Source organism: Fusarium keratoplasticum, chromosome 7 (genome assembly GCF_025433545.1).
Source record: "Fusarium keratoplasticum isolate Fu6.1 chromosome 7, whole genome shotgun sequence".
NCBI lineage: Eukaryota > Fungi > Ascomycota > Sordariomycetes > Hypocreales > Nectriaceae > Fusarium > Fusarium keratoplasticum.
The window spans coordinates 1,465,025-1,482,333 of NC_070535.1; the positions used below are offsets into that span (position 1 = coordinate 1,465,025).

A 17,309-nucleotide genomic window follows, 5' to 3' on the forward strand; every position below is an offset into this window, starting at 1 on the left:
ATTGTAACGAAGCATGGCCAAATCTTTCCGTCGATTACCAGCATAACTTCTCGTCCAGATGCACTCGGCGCTGTAGCAACCATGACGGCGGTGAAGAAGTTCCTGGAACTGTCTGTTCCTATCGCTGATGGCGGCCTCACCGCGGCAGTCAAGATAATTGGTTTGCTGCTTTTTCTCGTGGAATGAAGCCCAATAAGCGTCTCTTTCATTGTGTCGGCGCCATGCGGCAAAACGACACCATCCACCTCCGGGTCTTCAAGTCGACCGTGGACGAAATCGCATAGCTCGAGGACGTCTTTTGTGGTTCTTTGGATACTATCCCCCTTGGTGACGTCAATACACTCGAACTGTATGTCTTAGTCTAGAGGAAACCCTTCTGTGAGATCCTTAACAGAGTTGAGCAGGAATGAAGAGAGGTTGAGATGGATAAGGAACTGCAGCGTCCTTCTCTATTTCTAATAGAAGAACTAGAAGGGCCCTCTCTATCCTGTCGTGTTTGGAGATGTGTGCGGCAACATTCAGGCTCACATCAAGACCTGCGGTTGGCTGGGAGTGAGCACGATCCCTACACCGCCGGGACTTCCCACCGAAGCGGCCTCGAAAAAGCTAACCCTGTTCACATTCTGTTTTTTAATTGTTCGTCCCAAGATAAGTGTTCCATAGTGTTGTAACCATGCGGTGTGCGGATGACTTCTGAGCGCAAGTGGCCCTCTCATAGACCTACACCACGCTTAAGTATCTGCATGACCTCTACAGAACCTCTTGTATTAAATGCATATCGAGCAAGCACCATCCATCTTCTTGCACCCACCAGTGAGCACACCGTTCTCACAGCAGGGCACGCAAATCTCCCGCCAGATCACCTCTGTTCCACGGGCATGAATAGACATGGAAGCCGTTGCAGACTCGTCTCCATCGTTGAGACGACAGGATATTTCCCAGATTAGAGTCGGTGTGGCTCCAATAGCAACACGCCACCGGCTTCCTTCTGCTCCTTTTCCTTTGCCAAGTAGTATCTCAATCTTCATTGGATTGGCAATCCTCCCATGACTAACCCGGAACTCAGCTGGAGTTTCGACTGCACCGTTTCACTAGCTATTGCGTTAGTAGCTTCTCTCCTCGTGGTTAAGAGGCTTACTTTGGCTTCGTTGATCAGATCTTCTCTCATCGTAGTCTCTGCCGTCGGAGCCGAAATGGCAAGAGCTTAGGGATTGCCGCCTTGAAGGGGCAGAGGCGAGTTTGAGCAGGGGGATGTTGTCTCAATGAGGCGACGTACGTATGCGAGGCAAGGAGAGTAACCTGCAAGAAGCAGGCAAGTCATGAGCGAGCTAGATCATAAGTAGTGCAGTGGCGGAACTGGAAACGTACATGACGGTTGGGATGCCGCCGAGCGAATGCCCCGGGATAGCAGGCAGGGCCTCCCTTAGCTCGGTACCTGATGCAGAGATGACGCTAACGTCTGCAGGCTGTCTGCTGAAGTAGTTCCTCGGCTACCGTATCTCTTACCGCATCCATTTTAGTACCGTCGTCCGTACCTCCTCGCTTAAAAAGCGCCCGTTCTCTCTTCATGCGCCCCCAAGTCTCCCGGGTATGTACATGCAGCTGAGTTAGTGTGTTCATTCCTTCCATTATTTCCCCCATTCTCTATCAGCTCTAATACAATGGCAGAGAGGGCAGACAAAGATGGGTACTGCGATTGTTCTAGAAGCTATCTAAAACTTGGGGCCCAGGGTGTATGCACTGCTTAACGTCAAGGTCGAGCTAAGAATGCGCACAAAATGTTAAGGCGTGTGATCAATTGCAGCACAATGAATAACACATTTCACGTCAAAGAAGTTTAGACTGTTGTAGATAAATACAAAAAATGACTTTGTTGCCAATAATGATAGGATCTTTCTCTACAGTCAAAGGGGTATCAATCACAGCTTGAAAGAAAACATTCCGGCCCTCAAGCTTGAACAGCGGGGTCGCTAACTGGTAGGAGACTTTCTAAGAAATTCTTGTTCTACGATGGTAAATAATCGCTATAGTAGCCCTAGTTACTGTCCATTCACAGAAATAGTACCATCTGTTCCAGGACGTGGTGCACCAGTTGCCTTCTTACCCATGAAACCACCGGCAACCAACTTGAGTGCACTCGAAAATGGATCCTCCTTGGTCTTGGATGCCGCCGTCAACCCAGCTGCCTCGAATGCCTGCTCAAAATCCTTTCTAATATCTTCAAAGTCCTCGATCCCCACTGACACACGGATGAGATCCGGGGTGACTCCTCCTTTGATCTTCTCCTCGTCAGGGAGCTGCTGATGCGTCGTGACCCAAGGGTGGATGATGAGAGTCTTGGCATCCCCGACGTTGGCTAGATGTGAACAGAGCTTCAAGTTGTCAACAACGGCTCTCACTTCGTCAATGGTTCCAGCCTGCTTAGCAGTCAGTGCCTTGTCATCTCGCTTGATGCTGGTCTGGGACTTACCACACCAAAGGTCAAGACGCCGCCTGCACCACGAGTAAAGACCTTGGAAGTATACTCGTAGTCGGGGTGGGATTTGAGACCCGGATAGAGCACCCAGTTCACATTTGGGTGTGCTTCAAGCCACTCGGCCAACTTTTGCGTGTTTTCAGCGTGTCTCTGGGCGCGGAGCGGCAGGGTCTCAAGACCTTGCAAGAATAGCCAGGCGTTGAAGGGGCTCATGCAGGGGCCAAGGTCTCGCATGCTGTCCATACGGAGCTTTGCAGAGAGCGCCTTGTGCCCGTAGGTTTCCCAGAACCGCATCCCATGATAGCCGTCAGCTGGCTCAATGAATCCTGGAAATTTACCAGATGCACTCCAGTCAAAGTGACCCCCGTCAATCACAATACCACCCATCGACGTACCGTGGCCACCAATCCACTTGGTGCAGGAGTGCGTGACGATGTCGGCGCCCTGCTTAATCGGTTGGCAGAGGTAACCACCCATGCCAAAGGTGTTGTCGACAATGAGTGGAATACCGTGCTTGTGGGCGACTTCGGCAATAGCCTTGATATCTGGGACACTGTGCTTGGGGTTGCTAATGGTCTCGATGTAGATGCATCGTGTGTCCTTATCGATGGCTGTGTCAATGTCTGCAGGATCGTTGCCCACGACCCATTTGACATCGATCTTGAACTTCTTCATGTAGACTCGGAACTGGTTATATGTACCACCGTAGAGCCAGCTGGTGCTGACAAAATTCTGTCCTGGCTCGCAACATTGTGTGATGGCCATGAACTGGGCGGCATGGCCAGATGCGGCAGCAACAGCACCAACACCCCCCTCAAGCATGGCCATTCGAGTCTCGAAAACACTGTTGGTTGGGTTACCCATTCGGGTGTACACGTAGCCGTCCTTGCTCCAAGCAAACTTGCTTGCGCCATCTGCAAGCAATGTGAGTCCAGATACAGCCAAGCCAGTGTGGAGCTATAAACTCACCAGCAGCGTCCGAGAAGTTGTAAGCTGCAGTCTGGTATAGTGGCACAGCTCGGGATCCATTGACAGGATCAGGCTCCTGGCCGCCGTGGATCGCGAGTGTGGTGAACTTGGGCTCCCTGTGTGACCCGTTTAGCAGCGGCGGGAAGCCGATCTGACAAAGACTCACCAGTCCACATTGCTGAGTGAGCCAGAGACGGGCATTTTCAATCACTTTGAGGAAGGTTGTGGGAATGAATTTTCGCAAGATTTAGGTATTTGAGTATGGATGCAGTTCTTGAGTCTTGGAAGAGAGCCTTTGGTTGTAAGCTGGCTGTATTTATGGACCACAAACATCAATCTTGCAAACATTAGATCAGTAACATTGTGATCGTATCACACTTCCTCATGTGTACACCCTGGTCCCCCGCAAAGGGTACGTCGGGGTTTGACAAACGCCAGCGGCCTTTGCTGATAAGCCGCCCACCCTCATCTCCCACCACTCAATCCCCGGGCTTCGACATCTCCGGTCGGCCGAAGTACCTGGCGAACTTGATCTGCCGCGCATCAATAAGCAGTCATGCCATGTAATCATAAACTAAGTGAACAGAGGCCCTTCTCACTTACCGCTCATGCCCCCGATAGCCTCAAACGCCGTAGCATAGTTTTCCAACGCCGTTGATATCGATAGCAGGCTCACTCGTAGACGGTCGAGTAACCGACCTGCTATCGAGGCCGTCTGCGCATCTCCGGAATATCTGGACCGCGTCAGATTTCCTATCGTCGTAAGTACAAAGGCACACTGCAATGCGCAGCACGCGAGAGACGGCATCATCCGCGGCCAGGCGGTGGATGAAGTTTGCTGACTGGGCGGGTTCGGATAGGGCAAGTCGTCAAATGCTTGCGCCATGTTCAGAGCGGCTCTTAAACATATCTTGGCAGACTGATGACTGCTGAAACAGTCGCTCCCTGATGGGCCGTTCTCTGATGAACATGACGACACCTTAGTCAACGAAGTCAAAGATGTCAGCGAGGATGTGTCCCCAGAGCTCGGTGAATCTGCAGCCGTTGCTGATGAGGATTCTGAAGCTGAAAGCGAGTCCTCTGCCTCACCAACAAGCTTGCTCTCAAAAGCCGAGTATCGATGGAGCTTTATCCTGGCGCTTTTAATAGGCATTAGAGACGGCATCTACCAATTCCCTTTCACGCGTACCTGTTCAGCTTGATTCTAGTCATGCACCTTAGGGATCTTGAGACGACTCCTTCGGTGGGATCAACAGTCGCCGTCATGGTGGGCTGTAGGACCCAAGAGTCGGCCACCTTGATTAAAGACTCTAGATGCGAGTCGAGCTCACTCATCCGTTCGTATATTCTGTCCATGTCACCATTGAACTTTACCGCCTTACTCAGTTCCGTCGAGAATTGAGTGGTTGCAAGCATTGCCTGCTGTGCTTGAATGAGGAAACTGAACGCCTGCCTTGGTCAACGTGGAGCTCATCAGTCGGGCATAAGTCAACATACCTCGGCGTCAGACTTCAGAGCTGGACATTCGGTCGCAAAGGTGGGGATGAAAACGGCGAGTATAGATGGTTCCTGTTATGTGGATGAGCGACTTGCCAGTTGACTGGGTGTGAAGTGGCTTACGATGTTTCCAACAATCGCAGCTTGGGAGACGCAAATGTACTATGGCATTGTTAGCATTTTTTTTCAAACCTTGAGACTTATCACCAAGACATGCCGTCATCCACCAGACCCTTCGTTTGGCTTCGTTGAGTTCGCCATCATCGTCGCGCAGATGGAGAGATAGACTCATGGCGGCCATCAAAGCTTGACCGGCTCGACTCTCCATCTTTTTCAAATTGCCACGTTGCGCATACTCATAAGCGCTTAAGATGTCGAGAGCTATGATGCTCTCTAACTCCAAGGGTACCTCTGGGTGGAAAGGCTCCCTAGAATCACAGTGTGGGGTTTGGAGAAGAGCCTTGGCCGGGTCGACCGACGACTCGGGTATCTCTGATTCGATCTCAATGCACTCCAGGGCGCACTGGGCAAGATATTGTGCATAGTCCCTCCTGAACAACACCGATTCCTTAGATGTGGGGTGGGGGTCTTCGGTACACGGTATCAATGCCAGCATTGCTGAGATGGCTAGACTGATGGATGTCGACGGCTCTGACTCGCCTCCTGAGCCATCCATGTTGTTCTGATACCGTGGAATGGCCTGGTCTCGAGGGACCGCCGTGGGTGGAGGTAGAATGGGAAAGTAAGGATGTATGAAAATGTAATAAGCGTCAAGACTGGATACGGTGAGCAATGGTGGAATAGGTAGGCTGAGAATAAGACATACATTGCTCCATCATCTTGGTACGTCCTCACGGATGGAATAAGTTGCGAAGAGGCATCTGGTGGACTCTCAAAAAGGATGTCTCCGCCACTGATGACAGATTGTGAGAACAGGGCATCAAAGATGACGTCGGCATCTTGGGAAGGATCCCAAACATCAGGCACTAATCTTGTAAGGCAGCTGTCCTTTCCGGGTACTTCTCATCTGAGTGCGGCAACTCACCATGTTGTGGAATGTGTTCGATGGCCTCCTTATCTGCAACGGCTTGTTCCCACGCACGATTCTTCTTTCTCACGCGAGCACCACCTCTTCTGCTGGGCTGATAGATGCACTCACGCCCTCGGTTACTACACTGCCCGAAATTAAGTCAGATAGCTACGAACAATCCGTCATGGGACCCTGACTCACGCTGACACAAGGTTGTAAGCCATCGCAGCGAGTGCGTGAGGCTCGACTGTATTGATGTGAGCCTTTACTCTGATGGCAACATGACAGACAGTTCAGGAGGACAATAGCTGCCTTCCACTCTGTTGTTGAATAGGGGATAGTGACGTACCATGACAAGCAGGCTAGCTTGATAGGTCCAGGCATCACGGCAGTTCAGCCGACGAAAGTAGTCTGGATTTTGTTGTGTGAGAGGCTATTTGATGACAATAAAACTATTCTCTGTGCTTGAAAGTAATTCGAAAGTAATTCACAGCGCTTTGGACCTCGTTAGCTGTTACAAAGGGTGATATCAACTTGGGATCCAGCATCTATTCCCAAGGTCTGCGGCGCGGTGCTTGCGGCATTTGCGGCATCAGCGGGCCGTCACGGACCGCAAGCGGCGACTTGTTCCCCTTATCACGCCGCATCTCAACCAGCCTTGGATCTGCAGGAGGCAACTGGTTCTTATTTGGCGACTTCCCTTGTTGTTATACCAGGGCTTGGGGTGCTAACCCAAATATTGCTGCTAGCCGTTTTCCACTACCACGACCTCACCGTACAATTTCACACTAGCATGGTTCAAGATGACAAGGCAGGATTTATTCAATGGGTAGCCCATCAACTCTAGGCGGCTATCCGGAAAGTACCAGGTGAGCAAGATGCTCCGGGCGATTTCGGCATGCCTTCTCACTCATTCCACATTCGATGCTCACAGCTACCCCCGGCTTGATCATCACGTTGGCGACTTTTGTCATTATTCAAACCTCACGTTCGTCCCTGGCTTGGTGTTGACAGTCAGAGTACTTCCCATCTTAGTCAGTTCTGCGATCATCATTGTCTCGACTCCAGGGCAACTCACAAAACATCAGGTCGGGAATAGCTTCCGACGGGGTCGAAATCAAGCTTGAACATAATCTGAGCTGGGCAGTTCCTCTAACAGCGTCATGACCTGAACTTACCCTGGATTCTGAAATCTTAGATGCATCTAGACTCACGTAGATAATATCTTCTTTATCCCAAACGGGTTCGGCCAAGAAGGTACCCAGCGGCCCGACGATGCATGATCCCCCTCTGTTTACTATGTCTTCAGCTTCCCATTGTGACCCATCGGGTTTCCGGTCGCTGTGCTCCAGGGTGAACGGCGGATAGTCGGGTGGGAAATCTGACACTTTGCAGACTGAGTTGACTGAGATGACAAAACAGCGGCCTTCTTTTGCAATATGCTGCATCGTTGCGGTCCATTCGGGCAAGTCGTCAGCGTTGGGTGCGATATATATTCTGTGGTAGGTGACCTGGTATTAGTAGAGTCCAGCATAGCAGTTGTCTAGACCACCTACTCGATGCCTTGTTGATATAATGCCATACGTGCTGCGGGCATGTAGTTTTCCCAGCTGTTGGATGAAGAGTCAGCACACACACAAGAGTTGATATGATACTCAACACTACCATATCAGAGTTCCAACCTTGCCGAGCTGTGTTTGTACCACTTGTAAGCCATCACCGGCACCACGACCCCAAACCAATCGCTCGGCGGCGGTTGGGATCAGCTATAATTAATTGAGTGTTGGCAGCGCATCGATCCAGCACGGGGTGAGGCTTCTCACCTTCCGATGCTTGTAAAGCAGGTCTCCACTGCGGTCAAACAATACGGCCGTGCAGTAAAGAGTTCCGCCATCCTTCTCGATGATTCCAACATGGAGGAATACGTTGTTTGTTTTGGCTGCCTCCTTCAGAGTGTCAAAAGCCGGCGACGGAATCGCAACGGCGGACGCGGCATATCGAGCGTACCACTTCCGGCCTTACAGGTGATTAGCTGGCGCAATTTTGTCCCTGACCTGTTCTTGCTTCTTTTACCTCGAGGTTCACGGGCGCCGATGGTCGCATCGAAAGAATAGCGCCAAGGGTATGCGGAGAGAAAGGCCTCGCTAGATCCCCGTTGTTTCAGTGCTGCTTTACGCAACAGGTTGCCGGAGAAAAACCCACGGAAAGACGACAATGTCAGCGCCTGCCTCAGCTGCTTGCGCGGTCAATCTTTGGAGCTTCTCCAAGCTTGCATCCAGGTCGAATGAAACGGGAGCCGCTTGGACTGCGGCAACTTTGATGGGGGTGGTCGATGACATGATGATTGTCCAGTGAGGGCCCAAAAAGAGAGTAGATGATGCGACTAGAAGGAACAGCACAGAAGATGGTGGGGGAATGCGAGGAAAAGAAAGACGAGCACGTCAGCTTCGGCCTCTGATAACATGCCCTGGTTGCCGTGGCCCCCACAAGTTCAAACACCGAATGGAAGCACCAATTCACAGCAAACGCCGAGATAGCCCAAGGTCGATTGATGATGGTTCAAGATTTGCGGTTGAATGTACTGTTCCTTTCTTTCCAAAACTAAACATATCTCTCGATTTCTTTCTACTGTGTTGATCACATCTTGAAGTCTCGATCCCAACTTACATTCTATCACCTCAACCATTCCACCCCTAACTCTTCATCTTCCTTGAGTACCTATCCGCGATGACTTCGAGGGCTATCTGTAAGTCACGGTCGGCAGTATACCCCATCTTCCAGTGCAGTTCTGACTATGACAAGTGCTCAACAGTAACCCAGACGCCAACAACTACTATGCCAGGCTCATCAACTATCAAAAATATGCCCTGATTCCTCACCTCGAGCTCGAAACTGGCCAAAGTCTGAGCGACTGCCCGATCGCATACCAAACCTGGGGATCGCTCAACAAAGACGGCGACAATGCCTTGGTTATCTGCCATGCCTTGACCGGCAGCAGCGATGTCTCTGACTGGTGGAATCCACTGATCGGGCCTGGGAAGGCTCTTGATCCACGATACTACTTCATCTTTTGCGGCAATGTTCTCGGATCCCCTTACGGAAGTGCATCGCCCGTCACCATCAACCCTGCCACAGGTCGATGCTATGGTACCGATTTCCCATCAACAACGATACGGGATGATGTACACGCCCACAAGCTCGTCCTAGATGCCTTAGGTGTTCGTCAGATAGCAGCCGTTATTGGAGGCTCTATGGGGGGCATGGCGACTCTAGAGTGGCCATTATGTACACCGCAGGGATACGTCCGGAACATCATACCTATTGCGACTGCAGCTGATCACTCTGCTTGGGGGATATCTTGGGCAGAGACCCAGCGGCAATGCATCTACGCGGACCCCAAGTTCAAAGATGGACACTATGAACCTGTCCCAGAGGGTCAGCCGTCCGCGGGATTGGCCGCGGCTCGGATGATTGCCATGCTGACGTATCGGTCCTGTACCAGCTTCGACAGCCGATTTGGACGCAAGCCTCAGAGACACACCAAGTCAACAGCTTCGAACCAACTGGACATATATAATTCCAAAAAGCCCGTTGGTGACTATCTGCACAAAGAACATGTTGCGATGAAGGGGAAAAAGGACAGGATAGCCTTTTCAGCACAGGGCTACCTCCACTATCAAGGTGAAAAGTTCATCAAAAGATTTGACGCCAACTGCTTCTTGCATCTATCCAACAAGATGGATTCCCATGATGTCACCCGGAACCGAACCAAGAAACTGGACACTGGTGCTTTGAAGGAGGTGCTCGGGAACATACCACCTGGAGCACTGGTCGTCAGCGTTGAGTCAGACGCGCTCTTCGTACCAGAACAGCAAGAGAAGCTTGCTACCTGCCTTCCAGAGGCATCACTTGAGATTCTCGAATCATCAGATGGCCACGATGGATTTCTGTTGGAGTTTGAACAGCTTGACCGCCTCATCCAGCTCAAATTGAGAACAGCCTTGCCTCATCTCTACTCCTCTGTAGCATCGTGGGACTTCGCGTCAGTGCCGCAAAGCACTAAAAACAACACTGGGACTGAGAAAAGTCTAGTGGGGGGAACAGATGGATGGTGGTAGCCGAGAGGATAGCTCGGGCCTTGGTTCTTAGCGTAGCCATATATGAATGAAATGTCCGTCTAGTTCTTCATGAGCAAGAGTCCATATCGGATATGATCTCATCAGTTTAATGTATCCTTCAGAAGACCTTGGTCGATGTTCATAGGCTACGATTCATTGAAGTGCATGCTTTATTTCACCATCGTGGATCATGCACGGAATCAGAATGTCATGATGAGGACCAGACATGCATATGTGGGTGAACCTATGTGGAAGCGTGAGTATGTCACAATTGTGTCTTTTGCTGTTGTGACCGATGGTCTCTTCCGGAGACGTCATAAATGATAAGAGTGAGCATGCCGCCGCAAGCGGTTTACTGATATGCGATGGCCGAGAGTGATCTCACGAATGCGAACCTCCGAAGAAGCAAACCAATCCCCAGCCCAGATCTTTATCAAACACCGACAGCTGTCTCCATTCGGCCACTGCAATAACCGCAGATCCCGATCTAGTCTCTAAACTTGATTGTCGTCGCAGCACCCCATAGCCATGGCGTCGAAGAAAAGGAAGCTGGCTTGTGATAATGTTGATTAAACTCTTGTGCTTTCGGATCTTAATCGTTATTTCGGTTCTTTAATTTTTCCTCAAACTTGCTTGGCCCTCGTACCGCCCACCATGGAGACCCCAGACACTGGAAAGCACTGGCTGGTGCAAAAGTACGGAGGAACCAGCTTGGGCAAGCTTCTTGATTCTATCACCAATCATATCATCCCCTCTTACTACCACGACTATAACCTTGCTATTGTCTGCTCCGCTATCTCTGGCTCTTCCAAAGCAAGCGGTACCACGAGTCTGTTGATCCAGTGCATCTCACATGCTGAGGCTGGGCCTGCTGCTTGCGGTCAGTTGCACGAATGCGTCGATGTCATTCTCCAAAATCACACCGATATTCTTCAAACCCTTTCCAAAAGCCCAGACTGTGTTGATTCAGCCGCTGGTACCTACCAATCCGCCCTGGCCACTGTCCAAGAGCTGTGCGAGGACCTACGCACGTTTCTCCTCGCAGCACAGACGGTTAGGGACTTGTCACCCCAGACACGAGACCGCATCATTGCCCTGGGAGAGAAGCTGGCATGCATCGTTCTGGCTGCTGCACTCACCGGAAGAGGCATACCTGCCGAGGCTGTGATGCTGGATAACGTCGTGGAGGCTGTGTTCGGGAGAAGCCTGTTGGATCAAAAGTCAGCCCTCAACGACCTCGGTGGTGACTTTTACCGCGCCCTTTCCGGCGAGATTGCAAAAAGAATCCACGCATGCGGCACCAAGATACCCGTTTTAAGCGGCTTCTTCGGCATCATGCCTGAGTCTCTTCTCAAAGCAGTGGGCAGAGGCTACTCGGATCTTTGCGCCGCCATGTGCGCTGTCGGCGTAAACGCGGTCGAGCTACAGATTTGGAAAGAGGTGGATGGAATCTTCACAGCAGATCCTCGCAAGGTATCTTCTGCGAGACTGCTCTCGACTGTCACCCCGGACGAGGCCACCGAATTGACGTACTACGGCAGTGAGGTCATCCACCCGCTCACGATGGACCAGATACGGCATGCCAGCATCCCCCTGAGACTCAAGAACGTGTTCAATCCCTCAGGCTCGGGAACTGTCATCTATCCTTCGCAAGCACTCTCGCCGATTCTTGCACCAGTGACCCCCCCTCCATCGGACAGCGAAGCCGGCAGCAGTGTCTCTTGTCCCACCGCGAGCTTCATGCTCCAGAATGGATATCATGGAGCACAGCAAGTACGCCGCCGACCCACTGCTGTCACTGTCAAGGATTCAATAATTCTGGTCAACATTGCTTGCAATAGGAACACCAAGTCCTATGGGTTGTTGTCTGGAGTATTTGGGCGACTTGAGGAGTTGGGGGTCAATGTCGACCTTGTCTCGACGAGTGAGAGGAATGTGAGCGTGGCGTTTCAGGCGACTGATGAGAATGAAAGCATCTCTCATCGACTAAGAACAGAGTTGGAGAAATGTGGCAATGCAAGTCAAAGGAGCCGTTTCTCGTGTCTACGAAGCTAACCTCTACCAGGTCGTCGTCACAAAAGGTATGGCCATTGTTTCTGTCATCGGGCACAAGATGAGAAATAAAGTCGGCGTTGCCAGCGAGATCTTGTCAACGCTGGCTGCCGCAAAGATCAACATCTATCTGGTCAGCCAGGGCGCAAGCGAGATCAACGTGTCGTATGTGCACAACCATTCAGTGATGACGTTCATGGCCCAGCTAACCTTGTTCTACAGATTGGTGGTACGGTCTGATGATGCCAATCTTGCACTAAACACCATACATGATCAAGTGTTAAAGATCCCGTCACATCAAGAGCAAGAGCATGACTTTATCAAAGGTATGGCCACCTACCTGATGTACTTGGAGATATGATATTAATACACATAGGCCCTTGGCTTTACTGATTTACTTTGACCGTCTTGATAAGACGTATCCTTGTGGCACTAGGCGGGACCAAGGCTGAGGACGACAATCAGAGAGATGTCAGTACATTTCTCAGCTTCGATGTGGAATTAGATTGTTAGATACTCTTTCTGTTACTTGTCTCGGAACCTGGAAGGCTGTTACTTTTAATCTAGAAATACATATTTCTGTCAGGCGTGTTGTAGATTGTCTGTGAAGGGTATGGGTGGATAATCCAGATGTGTCCCGCTTCTCTAGCCATGTCACTACGCTAATCACGAGCATGAAGCTCAAGCGAGGGTGGGCGCGTAACTCCAACCCGATTTGTTTTGTATTTTCTCTTAACGTATTGTCTATTCCCTCCAGAAAACAAGCGGCATTTAGTTCCTGTAATAGAACAAAAATATGGTTGCTGTTGTTGGAGGTTCCGGAGTCTGGTCAAATTCTCTGCTTCGGTGATTGCCACGCGCAAGCAGAAGATGTTCTATCACCCCTACGAACTCAAACGCCGAGATAACGTACGCCATCGGCTAGCAATTTTGATAAGTGATCGATAAGAGATATCACTCTGAAACGGACCCCTACTTATCGCTTATCATAGATTACAAGTCTGTGTCCGAGTCCCCGATTTTGATGGCGTCTATAGGGTAAGCCCGAGCTTCCACGGTGTTTGATCAGGTACGGGGTCATGGGCTCGGTTCTGGTAAATTGGCTCGAAAGAGTACTATAATTAGATCTTAAAGTGACTGGAGCTCTAATATACCATACATTGAGTGTCTTGAGCCATTAACAGTCCCTCATCGGGTTGTCTTAATTGTACACCATGGTGGATCAAATCTCCAGAAAGAAATGTGGTATGGTGTGCTCCCGTGGCTGACATGCCATGTAGGGCAAAACTGGTTCTGAGATAACGTTTTTAGGTGTTCTCGGTGGAACAGGCTCCGTTGGCCAACGATTTATCCTTCTTCTTGAGCAGCACCCTTACTTGAAGCTTCAAGCCATAGGTGCCTCGTCCCGTTCCGTTGGCAAGAAGTATCGGGATGCGGTTCGATGGAAGCAGTCCTCTCCGCTGTCTCCCGAAGCAGCGGAAATACTAGTAACCGAGTGTGAGCCCCGTCAGTTCAGCGATTGCGACATTATCTTCAGTGGCCTGGACTCTGATGTGGCTGGTGATATTGGTGAGCTACCTAGTCCTTACCCTTGGTACCATGGTTGTGCTGAATGTTATCAGAAATAGATTTCCTCAAGGCTGGATTTCATGTATTCTCAAACGCCAAGAACCACCGCAGCAACCCTCTTGTGCCTCTGGTTGTTCCAACAGTCAACCTTTCGCATCTAGATCTGATCCCCTACCAACAATCCGCATTCAACCTGTCCAAGGGCTTCATCGTCTGCAACTCGAATTGTGCCGTCATAGGTCTTGCCGGTCCACTGTCAGTTCTTGAAAAAGCATTTGGTCCAATTTCTGCAGTCTCGGTTGTTACATTGCAAGCCATCTCCGGGGCCGGCTATCCTGGCGTACCATCTATCGATGTCATTGACAACATCATCCCATATATCGAAGGGGAAGAGGACAAGCTGCAATCCGAGGCAAGGAAAATTCTCGGAGCCATGAATGCTGACAAGACGGGCTTCATTGAGCGGGACTTGATCGTCTCGGCAAGCTGCAATCGAGTTCCAGTGGTAGATGGCCATATGGCATGCGTGAGCCTTAGCTTCAGCAAACACCCACCGCCCAGCGTTGCTGAGGTCAAAGAAGCATTGAGATCTTCAGTCTCGGATGCAGAGAAGTTGGGATGTTGGTCTGCTCCAAAGCCGCCTTTCCAGATCTTTGAGGAGCAGGACCGGCCACAGCCACGACTGGATCGCAATCTACAGGGAGGATACACTGTTAGCATCGGAAGAATCCGTGCCGATGATGCTGGCATATTTGATCTTAAGTTTGTGGCTCTTAGCCATAACAGTACGTCATCCGCAGAACGAAGGCTGAGACTTGAGAATTCTGACATGCAATAGCTGTTCTGGGTGCTGCCGGGTCGTCCATTCTGAATGCGGAAGCGGCTATTCTGAAAGGCTTTATCTAGCCGTGTAGTACATAGATGCTCTCACAAAAGAAGTGCATCGTTGATTGTAGATGCGAAACTAGAACCCCCTCCAATCTACAGCTAGCCCGATTCACTGTAAGGTCTCCCGGCATAATCGATAGCTCAATGAACACCCCAGAGATTTATGTCTTGCATGTCTTTCATCTTCCAGTCCCAAATGAGGAAGCGGGGAACGTTGCTGCATGTCTCAGGTCGCGTCCCCAGCCAGCCTCACAGCCCCCCGTCAGCTGCCCGCAGGCACCGGAGCGTTAACCGTTCAGGTAAGCGGGCGCTTCGGGCCGTAGCGAGCTACATAGTCTAGACGAATCGGCTGCCAATATTTGGCTTGAATAGCTCAACTGGATGGGCATCCTTCTTGAGTGCTGCTGACGGCTTGGCTTGGGTCGCTTGTCAGATTCAGCTCCCGCTAAAACCGCCAAAGCTCCATCTCAGCTACGTAAAGTGCCTCTCAATTACCGAAATGGGCTTTCTTGGCTTTCGCCTCAGAGCCGAGACTGGTAATCGTACGACGCTTTTGTCTGTCCATCCCCCTTTGGACTATCATCACTCAATTCAGCTCATGCATAGCAAAGACACGCAGAAAACTAGTAGCGAGCTACCATTTTGACTAGTTTCGCTGATGACCGATGTTTATCTTGTATCTACAAATCAGTCTTCAGGCGAAGCATTCTGCGAGTAACAATAGCCGAGCTCTGGCCTGTATAAAATCTCTCAACATGCCGGGTTCAAGACTCCTCAATCCCAACAACAGCAACAATTTCCTGTCTTCAGGCAACACTTCTACTCTTACAACAACTCCCACTTCTTAATCACCATGTTTGTCTACCAGGGAAAGCTTCAGTGGTTCAACTACGGCCAGGACGAGACCTTGGCTGTTGTCCTGCCCAATGGCTTTGCCCGTGACGGCGACACTGCATACATCTTCTCTCAATGGACAGTGGACGCCCAGGGAAGGAAGAAGTACAACTGGTTCCAAACCCTTGTCGTCTCGAACCTGACAAAGACTTCGTGCGGCGATGATACCTTCGTCCTCAAGGGTGCCTACTACACATGGAAGATCACCACACAGCAGACCTACAGCAAGATCAGCATCACCATGTCCAACCCCCAGAAGGATAAGAGCACCATGACTGCCGACCGCGTCTGGGAGTCCAAGGGCGAGCAGGACACTGGCGATGCTCGAATCTGGACTGGCAAGTTCAACTATATCCAGTATGCGAGCAACGAGCCGGCCATCTTTATCGCCCCCGACGGTTTCGGTGACGGCAAGCCCTCCTTTCCCTTTGGCAGTGGACAAAGAACGCCAATGGAGAGCCCAAAGCCCCGTCCTTCCGCAGTTGTGTTCAGAAGGCGCTGAGCAAGCCTGGCTGTGGAAACTATCAGTTCAGCTTCACCGACTACTACACCCTCACATGCACCTGGAACGACAAGAGCGAGTCACTTGCAGCTCGCTTGAGATATGGGAATGGCCAAGAATATGATGTGGCTACTCTGAACCTTTCTGCCAAGATTGAGCGAGAGGGCCGCGACAGCCAGTAAGTTACGCCCAACACGCTTCGTCAACAACGCTAACAACCTTGATTACAGCTCCTTTGACCCCCCTGAGGCCCCTGGCAAGAAGGAGGAGGTTGAGACTCATCTTCCCCAGGCTCAGCCTTCGCTTCGCCGCCTCCTGACTCCCCTTCCGTTCCCCCCTAAGCTGCTCGATACTTTGGAGCACACTGCCGCCTTTCTCGACCAAGCTGGCTACCTTGCCAGATATGCACAGGATGTAAGTGACCATACCAAGCCATCTGTCTTGGGCATCCGCTAACCATATTCAGCGCTTCGCCGCTCTAGACGCCGACTACCATGTTCAGGTCCACCTGGTTGAGGCTCTCCAAAAGGAGAACATCAATCTCAAGGAGCAAATCAAGAAGCTCACCGACGGCCTCCGACTCGCCAACTCCAAGGCGGACGAGCTCCAGAGACAGCTCGATGCGGCCAAGGTTGACGCCAAGAAGAAGGAAGAGGAGCTCAGGAAGAGAATCCAGGAGCTTGAGAATGAGAACATCAAGGACGACAAACTTCTCGATGATCTCCGCAAGGAGCTCGCTGTTCTGCTGGCCAAGATTACCCAGCTGGAGAACGACTTGGCTGCTCTTCTGGTTGAGAAGAAGACTCTCCTCTCTCAGATCACCACCCTGCAGGAGAGTGTTGTGGTCCTGGAGGCCCAGAAGGTGGAGCTTGAGAACTCCCTGAAGGTTCAGAAGGACCTCAACGATGTTTTGGAAAAGAAGAACGCCGATCTTACCCAGGATAACAAGACCCTGACGGGCGAGAAGATCGCTCTTCAGGCCCAGCTTGCCAAAACCCAATCTGAGCTCGCCGATACTCAGGACAGTCTCAAGAAGACCCAGCTTAATCTCGACAGCGCCAACAAGAAGCTCAAGAGAACCGAGACCAAGCTCGAGGACAGGGAAGGGGACCTTGAGAGGCTCAGGGATTTGTTGGTCAAGGCTGACAGGAAGATCAACAAGCTTGAGGACCGGTTGGCTGACAACGACATTGACTTTGACGACCTCAAGTAGCTTACTTGAAAGCAGGAACCGACATGGCCAACATCGCCAATCAAGAGGAGTGGGCTTGGCGATGGCACCTGGGTGGTTTGTAGGAGGACTCTGCGCGCTAC

At 51.0% G+C, this 17,309-nt stretch overlaps 7 protein-coding genes across 7 annotated transcripts; 4 read left to right on the top strand and 3 right to left on the bottom strand.

Annotated features, from left to right (window-relative positions):
• Positions 1-2,039: 2,039 nt before the first annotated feature.
• On the bottom strand, positions 2,040-3,646 carry NCS57_00963000 (uncharacterized protein; the record flags this gene model as incomplete). Its single annotated transcript, XM_053059399.1, has 4 exons — positions 2,040-2,417; positions 2,471-3,390; positions 3,446-3,561; positions 3,612-3,646. 4 exons carry the CDS (start codon positions 3,644-3,646, stop codon positions 2,040-2,042), a joined length of 1,449 nt encoding a protein of 482 aa, XP_052911470.1.
• A 394-nt stretch (positions 3,647-4,040) lies between these two features.
• Positions 4,041-6,196, bottom strand: NCS57_00963100 (Zn(2)-C6 fungal-type domain-containing protein; the record flags this gene model as incomplete). The annotated part of the gene is made up of 8 exons (XM_053059400.1): positions 4,041-4,584; positions 4,635-4,894; positions 4,943-5,014; positions 5,066-5,104; positions 5,160-5,718; positions 5,769-5,928; positions 5,988-6,112; positions 6,174-6,196. The coding sequence occupies 8 exons, from the start codon at positions 6,194-6,196 to the stop codon at positions 4,041-4,043; spliced, it is 1,782 nt and encodes a 593-aa protein (XP_052911471.1).
• Positions 6,197-6,945: 749 nt separating this feature from the next.
• NCS57_00963200 (CN hydrolase domain-containing protein) lies at positions 6,946-8,311 on the bottom strand (the record flags this gene model as incomplete). The annotated part of the gene is made up of 8 exons (XM_053059401.1): positions 6,946-6,994; positions 7,051-7,094; positions 7,151-7,469; positions 7,529-7,582; positions 7,638-7,738; positions 7,796-7,989; positions 8,046-8,116; positions 8,175-8,311. 8 exons carry the CDS (start codon positions 8,309-8,311, stop codon positions 6,946-6,948), a joined length of 969 nt encoding a protein of 322 aa, XP_052911472.1.
• A 388-nt stretch (positions 8,312-8,699) lies between these two features.
• Positions 8,700-10,090, top strand: NCS57_00963300 (AB hydrolase-1 domain-containing protein; the record flags this gene model as incomplete). Its single annotated transcript, XM_053059402.1, has 2 exons — positions 8,700-8,718; positions 8,775-10,090. 2 exons carry the CDS (start codon positions 8,700-8,702, stop codon positions 10,088-10,090), a joined length of 1,335 nt encoding a protein of 444 aa, XP_052911473.1.
• A 654-nt stretch (positions 10,091-10,744) lies between these two features.
• NCS57_00963400 (Aspartokinase) lies at positions 10,745-12,535 on the top strand (the record flags this gene model as incomplete). The annotated part of the gene is made up of 4 exons (XM_053059403.1): positions 10,745-12,106; positions 12,156-12,307; positions 12,365-12,468; positions 12,519-12,535. 4 exons carry the CDS (start codon positions 10,745-10,747, stop codon positions 12,533-12,535), a joined length of 1,635 nt encoding a protein of 544 aa, XP_052911474.1.
• Positions 12,536-13,356: 821 nt separating this feature from the next.
• On the top strand, positions 13,357-14,617 carry NCS57_00963500 (Semialdhyde-dh domain-containing protein; the record flags this gene model as incomplete). Its single annotated transcript, XM_053059404.1, has 4 exons — positions 13,357-13,359; positions 13,423-13,711; positions 13,765-14,496; positions 14,550-14,617. The coding sequence occupies 4 exons, from the start codon at positions 13,357-13,359 to the stop codon at positions 14,615-14,617; spliced, it is 1,092 nt and encodes a 363-aa protein (XP_052911475.1).
• Positions 14,618-15,452: 835 nt separating this feature from the next.
• NCS57_00963600 (uncharacterized protein) lies at positions 15,453-17,208 on the top strand (the record flags this gene model as incomplete). The annotated part of the gene is made up of 4 exons (XM_053059405.1): positions 15,453-15,897; positions 15,951-16,173; positions 16,226-16,409; positions 16,462-17,208. The coding sequence occupies 4 exons, from the start codon at positions 15,453-15,455 to the stop codon at positions 17,206-17,208; spliced, it is 1,599 nt and encodes a 532-aa protein (XP_052911476.1).
• Between the last annotated feature and the right edge of the window lie 101 nt (positions 17,209-17,309).